General features: G+C 31.7%; 1 protein-coding gene across 1 annotated transcript in view; it reads right to left on the minus strand.

Annotated features, from left to right (window-relative positions):
* The window catches only part of LOC143230545 (uncharacterized), a 53,786-nt gene that overhangs the window by 18,637 nt on the left and 18,003 nt on the right, over nt 1-17,146 (minus strand). The window contains exons 7-8 of the mRNA XM_076464297.1: nt 13,301-13,390; nt 4,560-4,621 (exon numbers count right to left, since the gene is read on the minus strand). Coding sequence (XP_076320412.1) covers nt 4,560-4,621; nt 13,301-13,390 — 152 coding nt within the window. The remainder of the gene's footprint in view (nt 1-4,559; nt 4,622-13,300; nt 13,391-17,146) is intronic.

Here is a 17,146-nt window from a genome sequence, read left to right on the forward strand (position 1 = left end):
TAAAAGAAAGCTACCTGAAGTATAAACTTAATCTCCCTGCCAAGAACTGAATAAGGGCCAAGTGTGAAGATGAACAATGTGAATATCTGGACAGCATACCAGAAAACAAAGTGGAAAAAGAAGGGTAGGAAGCAAAGGTAGTGAAGGAAAAAGTTGAAGCTGGAGAAGTCATGGAAACCATGGTTGAGCTGTCCAATCAGAAGGACATAATACAGAATGGTAGAGATGAGGGAAATCACCCATGAAAATAAGAGGATGGGAGGAGGAACATACAGGAAACTGTGGGACCAATCCCAGTCAAAGGCATCAACAATAACCCTAGCTGGAAAAAAAGGCACATGACACCAAATAGAGGTAACTTGATGTTAAGTGATGTAGTAGAAATCTATGTGAGAAGAATCCCCCTGAAAGAGAAAGCCACTGGAAAACAAGAACTGAGAGACCAATCCAATGAATAGAATGTGTCAAAATAAGAAAAACTGCAGTCCAAGCAAGAGTATCTGAAACATGTAAGGATATGAATACTGTGCAAGGAGATCCAAAAGAGCAGATCTAATATGTGAAAAGAGAAGCAGCACAAACAGGTACCACCCACTGGAGCAATGTGCCCCAGCAAAGGGACAAGAGAAGAAAAGGAGTAGAGTGTAAAACACTACTAATAATGAAAAGAAATAAAAGAGCAGTGTCACGCTTGATAATAATCCAAAAAGCAAAGTCAGTCATGGAAGGAGAGAATGAATATAAAATACCAAAAACCCTAAGATGGAGGAATTAAAGAAATATCCCTTGACAAACCCATAATGCAAACAGAACACCAAACAAAGGGAAACATGAAATATTGGTTGAAAGGTAGGAACAACAAATGACAAAAAAAAACACAACAGAAATATGTCAGAAGAATTCTGCCTGAAATTAAACTAAGGTAAAATCGAAAGCCTGTAGAAGGTAAGACTTGAAAGTACTCAAAAGCAAAAAGAGACAAAAAGATCAGCACAGAAGATTTAAAGATAATATCTGCAAAACGTTTCTGAAAATATATAAAGGAGATCTAGCAGACACCACAATAAAAATAGGGAAGATCAGGGACATGTATACCAGGGAAGCTTAATCAACTGGTATATAAGGAAAACAACAAAGAATAATTATGAACTGTAATGTAACTTAGTATGTTATGGAATTCAAATAATTACAGATAATAACACTAACAAAAACATCTTATCTTATTATGAAGATAATTTGGTGGAGTGTATGGCAAAAGATGGACTATAAAAAATGAAAGTCCAGACAGTAGATAATCAAACTTCTAATGAAATAATATGGAAACTGTGTGTACAGGAACATGAATGAAAGCCATTATAAACAAGCAAAAGAACATGGGATCTCCATTTTGGAAATAGACTACATGATGGAACAAAGAATAAAACACTTAAAATACTGAAATGGAAGAAGGCTATCAAGGTTTTTGTCTACCTGAACAGGGTTTTCGTCTATAGGAACAATTGTGGACAATAAGCAAAGAAAGAAGCCAACCATTTTATAACATTCAATTTCCTAGAGGACAACCACTGATAAAGACCCATGCTGAGTTCTTGCAAAGATAACCTATGAGATAGCTCTAATCATGGGCACAACCCTTGAAATAATATCAATAGCTTTGGAATGTGACTGGGATACACTGGGATAAGTGGAGAAAAATCTCAAACTTCAGAAAAACTGAAAGTTATAATAAATACAGACCACTTTGTCAACATACTAAATACGAAGATGAAACAGTAAAGACTGACAGAAAAAAAAAATGTCCAAGTACAAGCACTGTCAAACAAGGTGATAATTTGGAAGAGGCACATAGAGGGAATTGTATGCATCACCCAAGTGTACCATGCTCCCATTGTTGGAAAGATAGTGCATGATGATTTACATGAGAGACATGATGGAATCACTTGATTCCAACAGGGAGAAGCAGAAGGCTTGTGACATGCATAAATAAAAAAGTTTGCATATAATGGGGCAGTAATGAAAAAAATAGTTAATCTTGTGAGGAAAGGGAATTACCAATTGGAAATATATTTCCAGTACAGGAAAATTATAAAATGCTGCAAATGTAAAAGTTTATAAAACAATCCCACTTACTGGGAGAACTTTGCAAATATGGAAAAATAAAAAAAAGTATGTATAAGTACCTTATCAAAAATTGCTGATTTGGTAAATGTTGTAAAGTCCTCCCATCTAGCTGAGGTATGTTTAAAAAGAGCAAAACATCCAAGACATCCTACTTCATAGTCACTGGTCCAGTCATCAGCATCCAATACACAATATGTAATCCATAAGACTCTGTCTTGAACTTGCACTTGAAGCCTTTTTACATTTGTTCCTGTACAGTTTAAATTTAATTTGTGCTGGTTTACCCACCAAGAGCTGTATATATATATATATTTATATATATATATATATATATATATATTTTATAACACAGCACCAACATGAAACTGCATTACAAAAGACATCTGATCCCACAGTCATAAGTAAATATAATCATTTGTCCAGAGATTTTTTGTTACAGCTTTCATTAGAAAGCAAGACAAACTCATCAGTTACAAGGGAAAAGATTTATACATACATTTATTAAGGTGATCCAGGTGCATGGAATTTACAATGCATTTAAAATTTTTAAACCAGGTACATTTATCTCTCATACTCAATGTTGTCAAAGAATGTAGGTCCAAGAAGAGAAGAGGTTAGATCATGTCAAGATGTAATAAATGGTCTAATATACTCAGGAGACAGCTAGAATATGAGATCTATCCACATTTAATTAACTTTATGAAAATAAGCATAAATAAAAGTCTCAATAATTATGTTTCTCTTTTATTTTCTCTTTCAAACATTCAAGGAAGCTTGATGCTGAACCAAATGTTTTAAAGTACCTTGATTTATTTTCCTCCATATTTAAAAGCTCTGGCTACCTTGCTGCTTGGAAATATAGAGGAAAGTATGGTAGACATCTTTTCCTGTGACTTGTAGGAATGACGACTGCATATACTATATGTCTACTTCATTTCTGCATTTACAGATATACCTTTAAGTTCTTTTTTTTATTAACAATAAGGTTATTCAGTCCAGGATTCATACAGGTACCCAGGACTATGTTTATAGCCTACAATTCTTCATTGCTTCTGATCAGGATTGGGTCAAGGCCTATCAAAGAACTCTCAATATAACAGTTATTTCACTTTTTAATTTCTTTAATAATTGCAAATTTCAACATCTGATGTGTTTTTTCTGTGTGCTTTCACCCAACCCATTTATGTCTAATGTTATACTAGAAATTTTGAAAATTGCCTTGTGCTTAATAAATTTACAGCACTGAACACACTAACAATACTGTTCATTAGAGAACCATGCATTGTTAAAGACACACTTTTCCCATTTCTCCAGTGCATTAAGTCTTAGCCTATAATATGAAAACGTCTTATTCATGATTATGATTCATACAAGATTCACACACTTATCATGCATTCAACAGCATATGTCCAAAAATGTAAGTTTGTGAAGTTGCAAAATGAGTTAAGTTCATGAATTACTTTCACTTATGTACTTTTGACCTACTTTAATAAGATTCAGCATCTATATAAATTTTAAGTTCCTTTTAAGTAATACTTTTACTTGCATACTTTTGACCTGCTTTAATAAGATTCAGTGTCTAAAATCAACTATCTTTAAGTTCCTTTTAATATTCCTCAGCAAAATTAATAGTTTCAATTTAACTATGTGAACAATCTGTATTATTAATTTCTGGCAGTTTTTATCAGCTTGATCTAATTCATAATACTTCTTAACGGAGTAAAGTATAACACTGGAAGATGGAATGGGCAGGAAGCACATTCTTTTATCTCATTGCTAAGCTGAAGATACTTAATAATGCTTGAAATTGCTGACCCCTGTTCAGGTTGCATCTTCTGTTATCTCTTTTAACTATAAAATTAAAACATTTGTTGCAATAACTAGAACCAAAATTTACATATTTAATATAATTTCAAGCTACAATCTTGAAATATGTACAAACATGATCAAAATTTTGTGAGGAATATTGGTAGCTCTTTCTACAAAGAGAAAAAACAACATGAAAACATGAGAGTCTAATGCTTTATTGTAATAGGAAAAGAGTAAATGACTGGAGATGATATTTGATAATTCAAGATGTTAGAGAAATATGGACAGATAAGACTGTAACAGGTTTACTTGTCTGAACCAAAGGAAATTTAAGCCATAAATAAATAATACAAGCTGAGCATCTGAAACACTTAGGAGAATAGCCAATGCTTACTCTCTTGAGAATATTTTTCTAAAGGTCAGAAGACACATTTTTTAATTGCAGAAGATCATCAAAAATCTTTTTGGGTCATTGTTCATTTTTGTTTGAAGAATTACCAGTAACATCAAAACACAGTCTGACATATAAAGATTACAAATAAGGATTACATAGCTATTTATATTTACTATTTTGCAAAATATTTCAAGGTTTATGTTGTAGTGTCATAGGTTAGAATGGTCATACGTACCACTTCATAAACTGCTTGCAGTGTGTCTACATCCACAACTGAGGTATCAAAGTTATAGACAGCTGTAACATAAGACATTCCTATTTTATTATGTCAACTGCTTACACTTAAAACCAAAAATCATAACGTTTTTTTTTATATTGCTTTGTCCACAAGGTTACTACACAATAATGTTCTTTATTTTTTGTCCAAATGGTTACCACACATTCACGGTTTTTATATTTTCTGCCCACAAGAATAATCACACAATAATGATGTTTGTACTTGTTGTCTACAAGATTTCCACCCAATCACAAAATTATTGTCTTTATATTCACCCACATAAAGGGTTATCACACCCATGATATTTGTATCCATCTAGCAAAAGGTTACCACACAACTCCAGATCATGGTATTCAAATGTCTAAAATGTTAATACTCCATTCATCACCTTTGCAATAAGCTAAAGTGTTTGTATCCGATCATCTAAAAGGTGAATACACCAACTATTGTCTTTGTGTCTAATCAGTTATACTTTTAACATCTCGTACCCTTTTTAAATACCTTTCTATGCATGTTACAAAGTGTGAAAACTTATGTTCAGAATTTAATTAAACCAATTTACTATCCATTTACCAAATTTCAATGAAATTAGCATTATCAAATGTTATAATTCAAAGTTTTATATCATCTAAGTTGTTACTACTTTATTTCAAAAAAATCTTTGAAAAACAATTACGTCTTCAGTTTTGTGTGATATACATACAGTTGAAATATTTTAAATTTGATTGCTACTTTTCTTTACAGCTTACTCATAGTACCTCTTCAACAGTCTAGAATAGCTTCTACTCACTTAGATCACATTCTACAGTAACCTGCTGCTAAGCAACATTCTTTTGTAGCCTTAAATGAGATGCTTATAATCAAGAGAAGGAGCAGATTTCTCATTTAGTCTCTCCTGGCTAGAAAGCAAGTAATAAATTATTTTTCAAATAACAAACAAATTCTGCTTCACATCTGTTGTTGAAATCCCTGTCCTTAGAAGTTGGCTATTTTTTATCACCTTAAACATATTAGTTTAATAGACATTTAAATTGCATTGTGGTTTTACTTTTATAATTTAGTTTATTATGTACTACTTGTGTTTTAATATTTATATTTGAAAGGATTAATAATTATTTAAATTTTTCTAGTCATCCCTTTCCTGGTCATGCATCTTAAAAAGAGGCAAGAGAAAAGTGGACTCTCTACTGATCATAACATTATATCTCCTGCAGGGATCAGTGGAAAGCTGTAGACATAAATAATAAGAGATAAAGGGGTCAGAAAGGAAAAGTATAACATTTGCGAAAAGGTGGAGAAAAAGAAATGACCCAAATAAGATATTTTAAAATTATTTAACAAAGAGATAAAATTTAAGCACATATTTCCATTTCTTAATTTTAAATATTTCAGTGCATTGTATGTTGATAATAGCTAAAGCTAGTGATATGGTAGAAAAAATGGAAAATAAAGTATAAACATTTACCTTAATGTAAGATTAAACTTACTGCCATATGTCATAGGTCAAAAGCCATGTCATTTCATGTTTGTTGGCTCACATTCAAAATGTTATTAAATTACAGATTTATGATTGTACAGTCAATAAGTTTAGTATGATCCATTAGTTAATTTCTTAATTCAAAGTAAATACTAAAAAAAGCCTAAAAAATTATTTGTGTGTGTCATGTGATATGATGAATGCAGCATTGATTCATATTAGATGCTTATGATGTCCAAATACAAAATCTACAGTCAATAAGTTTAATATGATCCATTAGTTAATTTCTTAATTCAGAAGTAAATAATAAAAAAAACCTAAAAAATTTATTTGTGTGCATCATGTGATATGTTGAATGCAGTGTTGATTCACATTAGATGCTTATGATGTCCGAATACAAAATTTACAGTTTCTAACAAATTAGGAACTCAAATTACTGACAATTACAAGCTAGAATATAAAATATAAACCTCCAATTTTTTCTAATTACTGAGATATTTCTACATTTACTGAATCAAACATAGTGGCTCCACCCACCTCTTTTTCATTTTTTGAAATATTTTTACCTATTTCTGCCTATGCCATGTGAATAACTAATTGAAAGCTCAGAATGTTCCCTACATGGTTCTCTGAGCCTTTGCAAAGTATTTACATAGAAAACCCCTTTTATTTTCAGATTTTAAGTGATAAGGTAGAACTTCAGTCACCTCAAAATTTTACAGTTCCTAAATTTAGACCCAAATAAAGCTTAGTTACTAAGCTTGATAAATTATATTGGAATTCTATGATATTTATACAGGAATTTAAAATTTTTTGTCAGTATCAAAATGTATCCATAATACCTTAAACAAAATTATTTCCTTTCACATCCTCCACATGCAAAATTTGATAAGGCTTAGCAACCTATGGCAAGCAGCAAACAAGTGCATGTTCATAATTAGAAGAAATAACTGTTTGCCATACTTCTTTATAACTATTCAATGCTTTAAGAACTGATTTCTAATTAGTAATAATGTATATACATATATAATGTATTATAACTAAAATGTTACTGTATCTTACAAAATACTAGTCTACTAAAGCAAAGCACAGATGAAAGATCAGTATAACAACAAATATATATATATATAATGTATAATGTTATGATATTTAATTTACTAAGAGTAAACACTTCTGTTTTTGAGTTAATTCATGGTCATTCTAGAACAGATAAAAAAAATATTTACTTTCAAATTTTTATGGTGATTACAAGGTCAGTCAAATTGACCTAACCTATACACAGATACAGTACTAAAAATAACGGATAAAATACGAAGTTTTTTTAAAAACACATTTGACAATTATCTGGAGCTCATGAAAATTTTGCATGTGAAATTCGTAAATTTTCTGAAACAAAAGTATCTTTACATTTAAAATCAAAATTACTCTGTATGTGTTACCATTGGAGAAAAAACAAAACCATGATTAAACATAGTAAAACAACCCTGATATTTTGCATACAAAATCTTTTTAATATTTTCTAACAATTAGCAAAATTTTGTAATGATATGCACACATTACAAGAAATCATAGTATAATTACTCTCATGGATACTTTTGTGGGTACAAGCTGAGTGGATCCCACCCAATCCATAATGTTAGAGTTAAGTAAAATGAGTAATATAATAACAATGTTTCATGAGGCACACATGCAAGCAGCTCATGGGTAACATAATTCGATGGCATAACATAAGCTGCACTTTTCCCAAGTGATTTACAACTTATAAATAATGCGTGAACATTAGTTAGGCACAGTTCAAAGGTCAATAAAATTAAATTATAAGTAGACATATTATTATGAGTTTAAAGCTACTTAAGATAAACACATGTAGTTTAACATATGAATCCATTCTAGAGAGAAAAAAAAAGGTTAACTTAGATTTTTATTCTTTTTTGGTTATGAGGTTGGTCAAATCCTTGTATATAGTTAAGGAAGAGAAAATAACAGATAAAATATAACATTTCAGATGTATTTCGAAGGTTTTAATGATTACACAAATAAAATAACAGATTTTTGAAATAAAAAACAATATTTTTAATCTTAACTTGAAAATCATTTTGCACATGGACCATTCAAAATAAAGTGTTGAAATACTCAACACATTCACAGATAAATCTTTATTTTATTAGAAATACTACACACACAAAATTATTTATTACATGTTGAAAACTTATGTTTATTCAAAAGACTGACAAAGACTGTGTATTGAGATTATGCAAGTGAAATGTGAAAATTGTAAGATAACAAATAGTATTTTCTAAACTCAAAATGAAAATTACCTTGCAGGTGAATTATTTACAATGAGTGCAAATAACTAAATTTAATAACAAATTTTTGTATCAAATAAGCTATAAAATTAGCACATCAGTCATGGTCTTTAAATCCAATTAGCTTAGGAATTATCACATTAGCCATGGTTTATATATAGAATCAGTTAAAGAGTTATCACACCACTCATTATCTTTGTATCCAATCAGTTAACCCTTTTACAACAGGCTCAATATAATATACATAAGTTCATCTACACATTTGCACATGTTGAGTGTCTGCATTATAACTTTTGATACAGCATATGTATTTTTACAAAATTTGGAAGACTTTTAGTAAAGATTACAAATATTTTGTAAACAAAAAGTCAGATTTTTAATGAAATATTTTTGTTAAAGATTTATTTGTGAAAATATAGCCTGTTTCCTTACTAGTCTGAGTGCAGAATTATTTCATATTATGATTAAAAAAAACCTATTTTTGTCCCAAAAATCACAAATATTATTTTTGTAAACTCTAAAACCTCCTAAATACATTTCAAATGTGTATTTTCAGGAAAACTTTATATTTTATGTTATTTTTACTCTAAATATGTGGGGTCTTAATCAATCTTGTATCTATCGTAAAAAATTGGTAAGTAAATATAAATTATGCTTTTTTTATGCTAGAATTATAATACAAAAATACAAATGATTAGTCTATGTAGCTTAAATCTCACAGCACTATATATAAACATATATATTTATTACTTTCTATTATACTGAGCTTCCAGTCATGCCTACCACATACCTAATATTACAAAGCTTGCATTGGCAAGGTGCATATGCACTCAGTTCACATATCCAGTGTTACAAAACTGACCATCAGTCTTCCCTGTCTTGGCTATGTTTTAGTGGACTAGTATTTTGTAATATACAATCACATTTCATTTCTCACACTATGCGTGTGTGTGTGTAGATTATTACTATTTAGAAATCAATTGAACTTATTTTTCTTAAAGTATAGAAAAGTAAATCAAGTATCTCATCTTGCTATGATCTTTGTACTAGTTTGCTGCTGGACATAGGTTGCTAAGTCTTTTAAAATTTCACACATGGAGGATATAAAACAAATTTTTTATGTTTTATATATATACAGTTGAATAACTAAAAACCATAAACAACTACACCGATACCATAGAATTCCACTATGATTTATGAAACTTAGTAACTAAAATTTATCTAGATTTAAAAAATATGAATCTTTGAGAAGACTAAAGATAACACTTACCTCAATGAAATCTTGGATTGAAAGAGTACTGTAGTATTTTTAAAGATTAAAATGATGGGAGAAAACAGTTGGGACATTCTAAGCTGTTGATTGGTTATTCAAATGCTATATACTGGAGTATATAATGGACCTTTTCAAAAAATGGAATGAGTTGAATAGGGCCACTGTGTATGATTTAGTACATAAGTCATATCTCAGGAAAATAAAAAGATAAGAGTTCCTAATTTGTATAAAACTACACTTAGTATTTTGACATCACAAACATCTAATTTTAAACAGTGCTGTATTTAATATACCACATGATTCACTAAAATCTATATTTAGGTGTGTTCTTTTAATATTTACTTTTAATTTAAGAAATTAACTCATATGTAATATTAAGTATTAAAGTTTGAATTATAATCTAAAATTTCATTCAAACATATTGACCTAAATTCATAAAATAGTAGTTAAATAAAATTTTGAATGCAAATCAACAAATGCAATGACATGGCTTTTGAACCCTGACCCATTGTAAAAGGGTTAAAGGGCTAGCACACAAATCATGGTTCTTGTATCCAGTAAATGAAAGGATTGTCATATCACTTATGGTATTAGTTTCCAATCAGCTGTTGTTGTTGTTTAGCATTTTATGGTGCAAAGCAACTAGGCTATCTGCAAACAACCAGTAAAAAAACAACAAAAAAAGCAGTAAAATATTACAAAGTGTAAAAGGAAATTAAGTTAAAACAAAAACAGTGGTCCAATGTCAGATAAAAATGTAAATAGAATTGAAAAGGTCAAAGGCCCTTTAAAAAATTAAAAACGTGCATAAGGTGGACAGTGTCACCATCATGAATGGCACTATCCAACATCAAGGGTAAACCCATGGTAAAAACATGTCTAAAATGATGCCATCGCTCGTGGTCCTAGGGACAGTATGAGCATTACAGTAAAATCTGAACTACTGTAACTTAGGTGTCACACAGAACAAACGTTATTACATCAGTCCCAGATAAAAGAAATGACGAGTTAAAAAACTGTGTCCAATGCATAGTTAGTTGTGACAACTTCCTCCTTCTGATCCTTATGGATACAAGACAGCCAAAGCCCAACAGAAGGTTTCATCTGGTAAAGGTTGTTATCACATAACTCACAAGTGGCACAGAGACAAACCTTGAATACAGCATAGAACAGGCATGGAAGTGATAGCAACAGAGCAGACAGACTTAGCTGAGGTATCAGAAAGCTCATTTCAGTGAATACTGACATGACCTAGTATCCAGAGAAACTGAATAGAAGTACATGATAAAGGGAATTGGGCCAGTCAGTTTTCAATATTGATTAGAATAGGGTAAGATTTAACGTGAAGGTGGTCCACAGTGGAGTTCTGTCATCAAAACCCACACTGGGTGGGTTAGAGGAGATTTTTTTTATTTGAGGAACCAAACAAAACAAGCATTAATGATCCTCTCTAAGATCTTACAAAGGTGACTCATCAAAACAATTGGATGATAGTTTGAAGGAATCTTGGGGTCCTTCCTGGGATTAGAAAAAGGAGGACAATAGCCTGGCACCGAGCATCAGGAAAAGCATTCTCCTGCTATATCTAGATAAAAAGAATCAGAGGAATAACAAGAAAGATAGGAGAGAGATGGCACATCATCTCATAGTGTGTACATCATCACGTCTGACTGATGTATTCATAGATCAATGAAGAGCAAACTTGAGTTCCACCAGTGTAAACGTCATAGAACCGATCAGACCAAGATGAAAGAGGTGATCACTCTGCTTAAGTCTTGATGGCTTAAAAGGTGAGAGATGAAGCAGAAGTGCTAAATGTATAAGAAGAGTAAATGTAAAATGTGCTAAATGTATAAGAAGAGTAAATGTAAAATGTGCTAAATGTATAAATCTTTCACCAAGAGTATCAGCAACTCCCTGACCATCATAGAGCAAGATCAAAGGGGGTGGAAGTATACTGCCAACTGACATTCCAAATCTTGTCTCATATGACTTTGGAAATGACGGTAGAAGAGATGCTAGTTGTATATTTAATGCAAGATTCCTTCTGGCTTTGACCTCTTACCTATCAAGCATGTGCACAGGCCCACTGAAAAGTGTTGCAGGTTAAAAGTGTGGGATATCTACAAAAGGTATCCCAGACCCAGTTTTTGATGCTTCCGTGCTATGTTGGCATGCAGGATTCCACCATGGATAAGAATACCATGAAAAATATGTCAAGGTTTTAGAAACAAGTTGAGTAGTTGCCTGGACAATACAGTCAGTTACTGCTACCATATTGTTGTCTCTCAATGACAGGATTAAGTGCCAAGAGAGCAGCAAAAGAGGGCGAGTATGCCTGGTGCAGCTTCATCGAAACACACAGGTCAGGTGGGTGGCAGTCTCTCTCAAAATGACCACTGCCTCATGGGTCACTGTCAACCCTCCAAGAAAGGTGAGAGAAAAGCTTGCAATAAATTCCTAAAACAGGCTTACTATTTCACAACATAATTAATAGTCCTTTATGATACTTGTTTCAATATATTCATTGCATTATGAAGGGAATGCTCAAGCATACTATCTTTAACTTTTGTTTCTCTGAATGAGATTTCTAAAAGCCTTAACACAATACCAAATTAAATGAATAAATCATCAGGATAACCCCACACACAATCACCTTTCTGACACTATACAAATCTTAACCCATTCATTGCAACTTGAACATATATTTTGTAGTGCAGTGAGAAATATACATCCTGGCCAGAGTGAAAGAGTTAAGAAAAGCCATAATAATCAATTTGCATTCATGAATGTTACTTTTTCCACATAAAACTAAAATTAATAAAAAATTCACCTTGAATAACTGTATCCATCTCTCTTTGAATTAAATGTTTTCTTTATTTTTATGTTCCCCTCAAATTAATCTAAAAATTTATATGTTGAATTGTTTGAACTGTTGAAAATTTCAACTCCAGTCATTAAACATGCACAATGGAGAATATTGTGTATATTTTCAAATGTGTCCAGTGACTCAATTAAGGTACTTTCATCAACCTGGAACCAACATATTTTAGTTCAAAACAAACAACTAGATTTACAAGTGTAAGTGATAAAGTCTACCTCACTGATTATCATGGGAGTGAATGTAGTCCATTTGTAACCCAGGTGATAATGCACTTCCTGTTTAACTTGCATAGACAGTCACAACTAATACAGAAAGGAAAGGAAAATAATAATGCAAGCTTATTTGCATTGTTATTTTGCAGTAAATTTTTGAGATTTGTTTTAAAAGTAAATCTGATTACTGCAAATTTGGCATTAGTGTGTCTATACCTGAAATATTCTTGGGTCTAATGTATACTTACACTCTGAATGTACAAATATTTCAATAAATATATAACTTTTAAAAAAACTCTAAATCATATGGAATTTTTCTGTAATACCACATTCCAAAAAATTACATCTAAAATGTATTGACTACAAACATTACTGAAAGTTTAAATATTGTCTGCAGCATTAGTAGCAGAGAAACAACAATATTTCAGTTAGTATTTTGTAATTTGTCTCTCATGAGTCAAATTTTAACATCAAATATAAGCAATATATTTGGCATTTACCAATAATTTCTTATCTCGGTAAAAATATAGTTTTACAAACCGCTAACCAGCACGTTCTGGATCTTGGATGGAAACCTGAATTCTAGTCCAGTATAGGGGCTTTATTGGAGCAGCAGGAGTCACTGGTGGCTTCCTACCTGTTAGGAGCAAAATAAAAAGGCATAAAGTAAGTCAACAAGAAATAATAAAATATGAGCTCAGTTAACTCTATGATTAACTGATCTGGAAATAAAACATGACATATAATGAAGACTGTAAAATTATCTCTAGTGTATGATTGTAACCTGGTACTCTATGAAAAGCATGAGCAATCATATTTTAATACTCTCTGCTAGTAATAGGTTTTTATATTTAGGGCTGGATGATTAACTTCTACTAATGTCACAAAAATAACAAATTAATCAAAATTGTTTCAAGTTATTTCTGTTTTCAATTGCTCCAACTATCTGGTAATTGAAATACTGCCTTTATGTTTTTTATTATTGTTTTCTCTTAATCTCAGTTTGTCTAGTTTAATCCATTAGGGTCGCAAATCAAAAACTAATCAATCAATTGGAATTAGGGTTTCCAGTTATTATTATTATTTTGATTATTTCAATTATCCAAAGAATCAAAATTTTGATAACTCTCTTTCAGTAACGAGTGTCCATATTTGATACTCTATCAGTAATGAATGTCCATATTTTATACTATGTGCTAGAAATGAGATATTCTATTTAATACTTTCTGTTAATACTGAATATCTATATTTGATTCTCTGCTAAGAATGAACATCCATACTTCTCTCAGATGAGTATCCACATTTATTACTCTCTGTCAGTAATTTATTATTATATTTGATACTCTTTGCTAATATTGCAGGACTGTAATTGATAATCTATGTTTTAAAAGAATTATTTTACTTGATACTTTTTGTTATTAATATGTGATCCTATTTTAATACTTTGTGCCAGTAATGAGTAATTGTATTTCACACTCTCCTCATAATGAATGAAGTTTATATATATAAACATTTAGATAAATACATAATCATTTAATGCATTTCTGTTCCTGGTTAATCATCTACAGTCATAACATGTACTGAAGAATAATTCATACTAAGGAGATTTTTTTAAACTGAGAGTCCAGCACAAAATTCTCCAGCTCCCCATCTTCAGAGTCATGCTGGGTACCTAATAGAATGGTTTCTACTTTGTATTACATAATGAAACAACATGTAGATCACAGACTAATGTCTAACTTGTATTATGTTGTTAAATTTAACAGTACATCACAAACTGTGTACACTCACTTCATTTAAATAGTGACATATGAACTTCCAAACTTAACATCAAGTGTTTTGTTTCCTGAATTATTAACTAGGAAATAAAGTCAGTTCATAATTTATATACAAGACAATTTGACAAATTTGTTGCATATTTCTTTAGTACAATTCAAAAGACACTTCTCACCTGTTGCTGTATTCTTGTACATAGGCATTATGCCTTCTCATGGTTGAGCTGATGTAATATTTAAGGTACAGCAAATGCATTCCTGAATACCATGTACTATAGGTTCTATCCCTAGTAGCATCTCAGATCATTCTTAAAAAACATATGCTGCCAATAGCCATAAGAAGCTTAGAGACAGTATGATGTCTTTTTGTCATGTATTGATAATTTACACTAAATAACAATCAATGCATTCTGAAATTATAAAATTATTTATTCATCAGACTATTGTTTTGTTTTGTTTTTAATTTTGCACAAAGCTACACAAGGGATATCTGCACTAGCCATCCCTAATTTAGCAGTGTAAGACTAGAGGGAAGGCAGCTAGTCATCACCACCCACCTCCAAGTCTTGGACTACTCTTTCACCAACGAATAGTTGGACTAACTGTCACATTATAATGCCCCCACGGCAGAAAGGGTGAGCATGTTTTGGTGTGACATGGATTTGGACTTGCAACCCTCGAATTATGAGTCAAGTTCCTTAACCACCTGGCCATGCCAAACCTTCATCAGAGTAAATTAAATAATCATGATAAATGAATTCTAGTAAGTAGTCAATTTGAATCATGTTTCACAATTCATAGTGGTATATTCAAAGCATTTTGTCTTAGGGTTTCATCTACAAATATTCATCATCTCATAAAAGCTAGTATTTATGTTTCTTAAAAATCCAAATCCTAAAATAGAACCTAAATGATATGAAAATATCACTCTGGCATCTTGCACAAACATTGAATGTGATGCCTAGAACAACAAGCCTGCTTAAAATAGTTAACATGTCCCATTCAAGACATTGTTTGCATATATCTAGATAATTTTCTGAGTGAGATATACTACAAGCTATACTCATTCTACAGAAAAGAAAATACAAGGTTGTGGTATACAATTCATATGTAATGGTTGTAAGATACTGATGGTCAAATAGAAATTTCACTGTAACAGTGTAGTTTCCTACAGTAGCTTCAAGTTTATTACACTAAAGTTTGATGTTTAAGGGTAAATTTAACATTTTTCTTACTTAAAAGTGCATTTCAAATAAATATTCACTTCTTCACAGAGCTGATAGCTAATAACCTCACATCAGTGCAAAAAAAAACAAGTATGCATGCACCAAAACCTTGAACAAAACACCCACTCTTACATATATATTTTAGCATATTGCACTTTCTATGATTCACTCAACATCAGACTATAGTCCTCTGCCAACAGGAGGGCATCATAAACTCAGTATACCCAATGAGCACTCTTACCTTAACAAATACAAGAAAAAATACACCTGAAGAGGAAAAACAGGGTGAAAGGTGAGTATTGATCTGAAATACATTTTTAGGTGAGAAAAATATTAACTTAAGAAATGCTACTCACCTTCCTATAAAAGTTACAGCTGGAGTCTCATATTCATAAGATAGAGAAGCTGGTATAGATAGAGAAATTAAAAAGGCTAGCTCCTTTACAAAAAATATAGCATCCAAAAAGGAAAACTTTGGGGATATTTTACCTACTTGTAAAAGAAAAGGTATCTATCTAGTGGAGCATCAATTGGTGGTAGACTGAATCCATTTCACGCATTTATTCACCCAATTAAAGTGCTAGAGCAAAAGGTAGTGTCAAAAGAACCTCCTGCATGATACTAAAGTATCACACAGGTAGGTGGAATATAAAGAATGCTCAGCCAGTATATCTCAGCCTCTAAGAAGGCTGGGAGAGAATAAAATGTGTAGTGCAACAAGGGTAATAAGTCAGGCCTTACACTGCAAGAGATGCACTTGTATGAAATACTTACCAGGATAAGTAGATGAAGAGAGGAACTATCCAAGACATGCATCCCATCCAGAATGCAAGACCAATACAGATGACATAATCATCATGAATGTTTCATGTCATAAGGTGATCTTATAGGTAAACATCACAACCCAGCTTACAATCAAGGAATGCAACCACTCAGTTTCCTACCAATGGCATTACACTGACACAAAGAGGGTGCTGGGAAAGAAAACAAGAAATAGGAAATTGCATAGGGAACAATACTAGTGAAGTGCTTAGACTAATAGGAATAATATAACCTGCATATAGTTCCACACTATTAGAATATAGCCTGTTGGCACAAATATGGTTAGCAGGAACTAGCTAGGTATAAAGACATAATCACATCTGATGTTGTAAATTTTTTGTAACCTGAAGTACGGCTTGATAACTAATGAACAAAACTCCCACTTTTACAAATATATATTAACATACTACACCATTCTGCAATTCAATCAACATTAGATTACAGTTCTCTGCCAACAAGAGAGCAACACATCCATTCTCAGTAAACCCCCAATGTTGAAGCAGTCTTGTAGAAAACCCTCATGGAAAGTGAAGTATCCTCTGTCACACAACACAAGCCACTTGGTGAGTT

Source organism: Tachypleus tridentatus, chromosome 10 (genome assembly GCF_004210375.1).
Source record: "Tachypleus tridentatus isolate NWPU-2018 chromosome 10, ASM421037v1, whole genome shotgun sequence".
NCBI classification, from domain to species: Eukaryota; Metazoa; Arthropoda; class Merostomata; order Xiphosura; family Limulidae; genus Tachypleus; species Tachypleus tridentatus.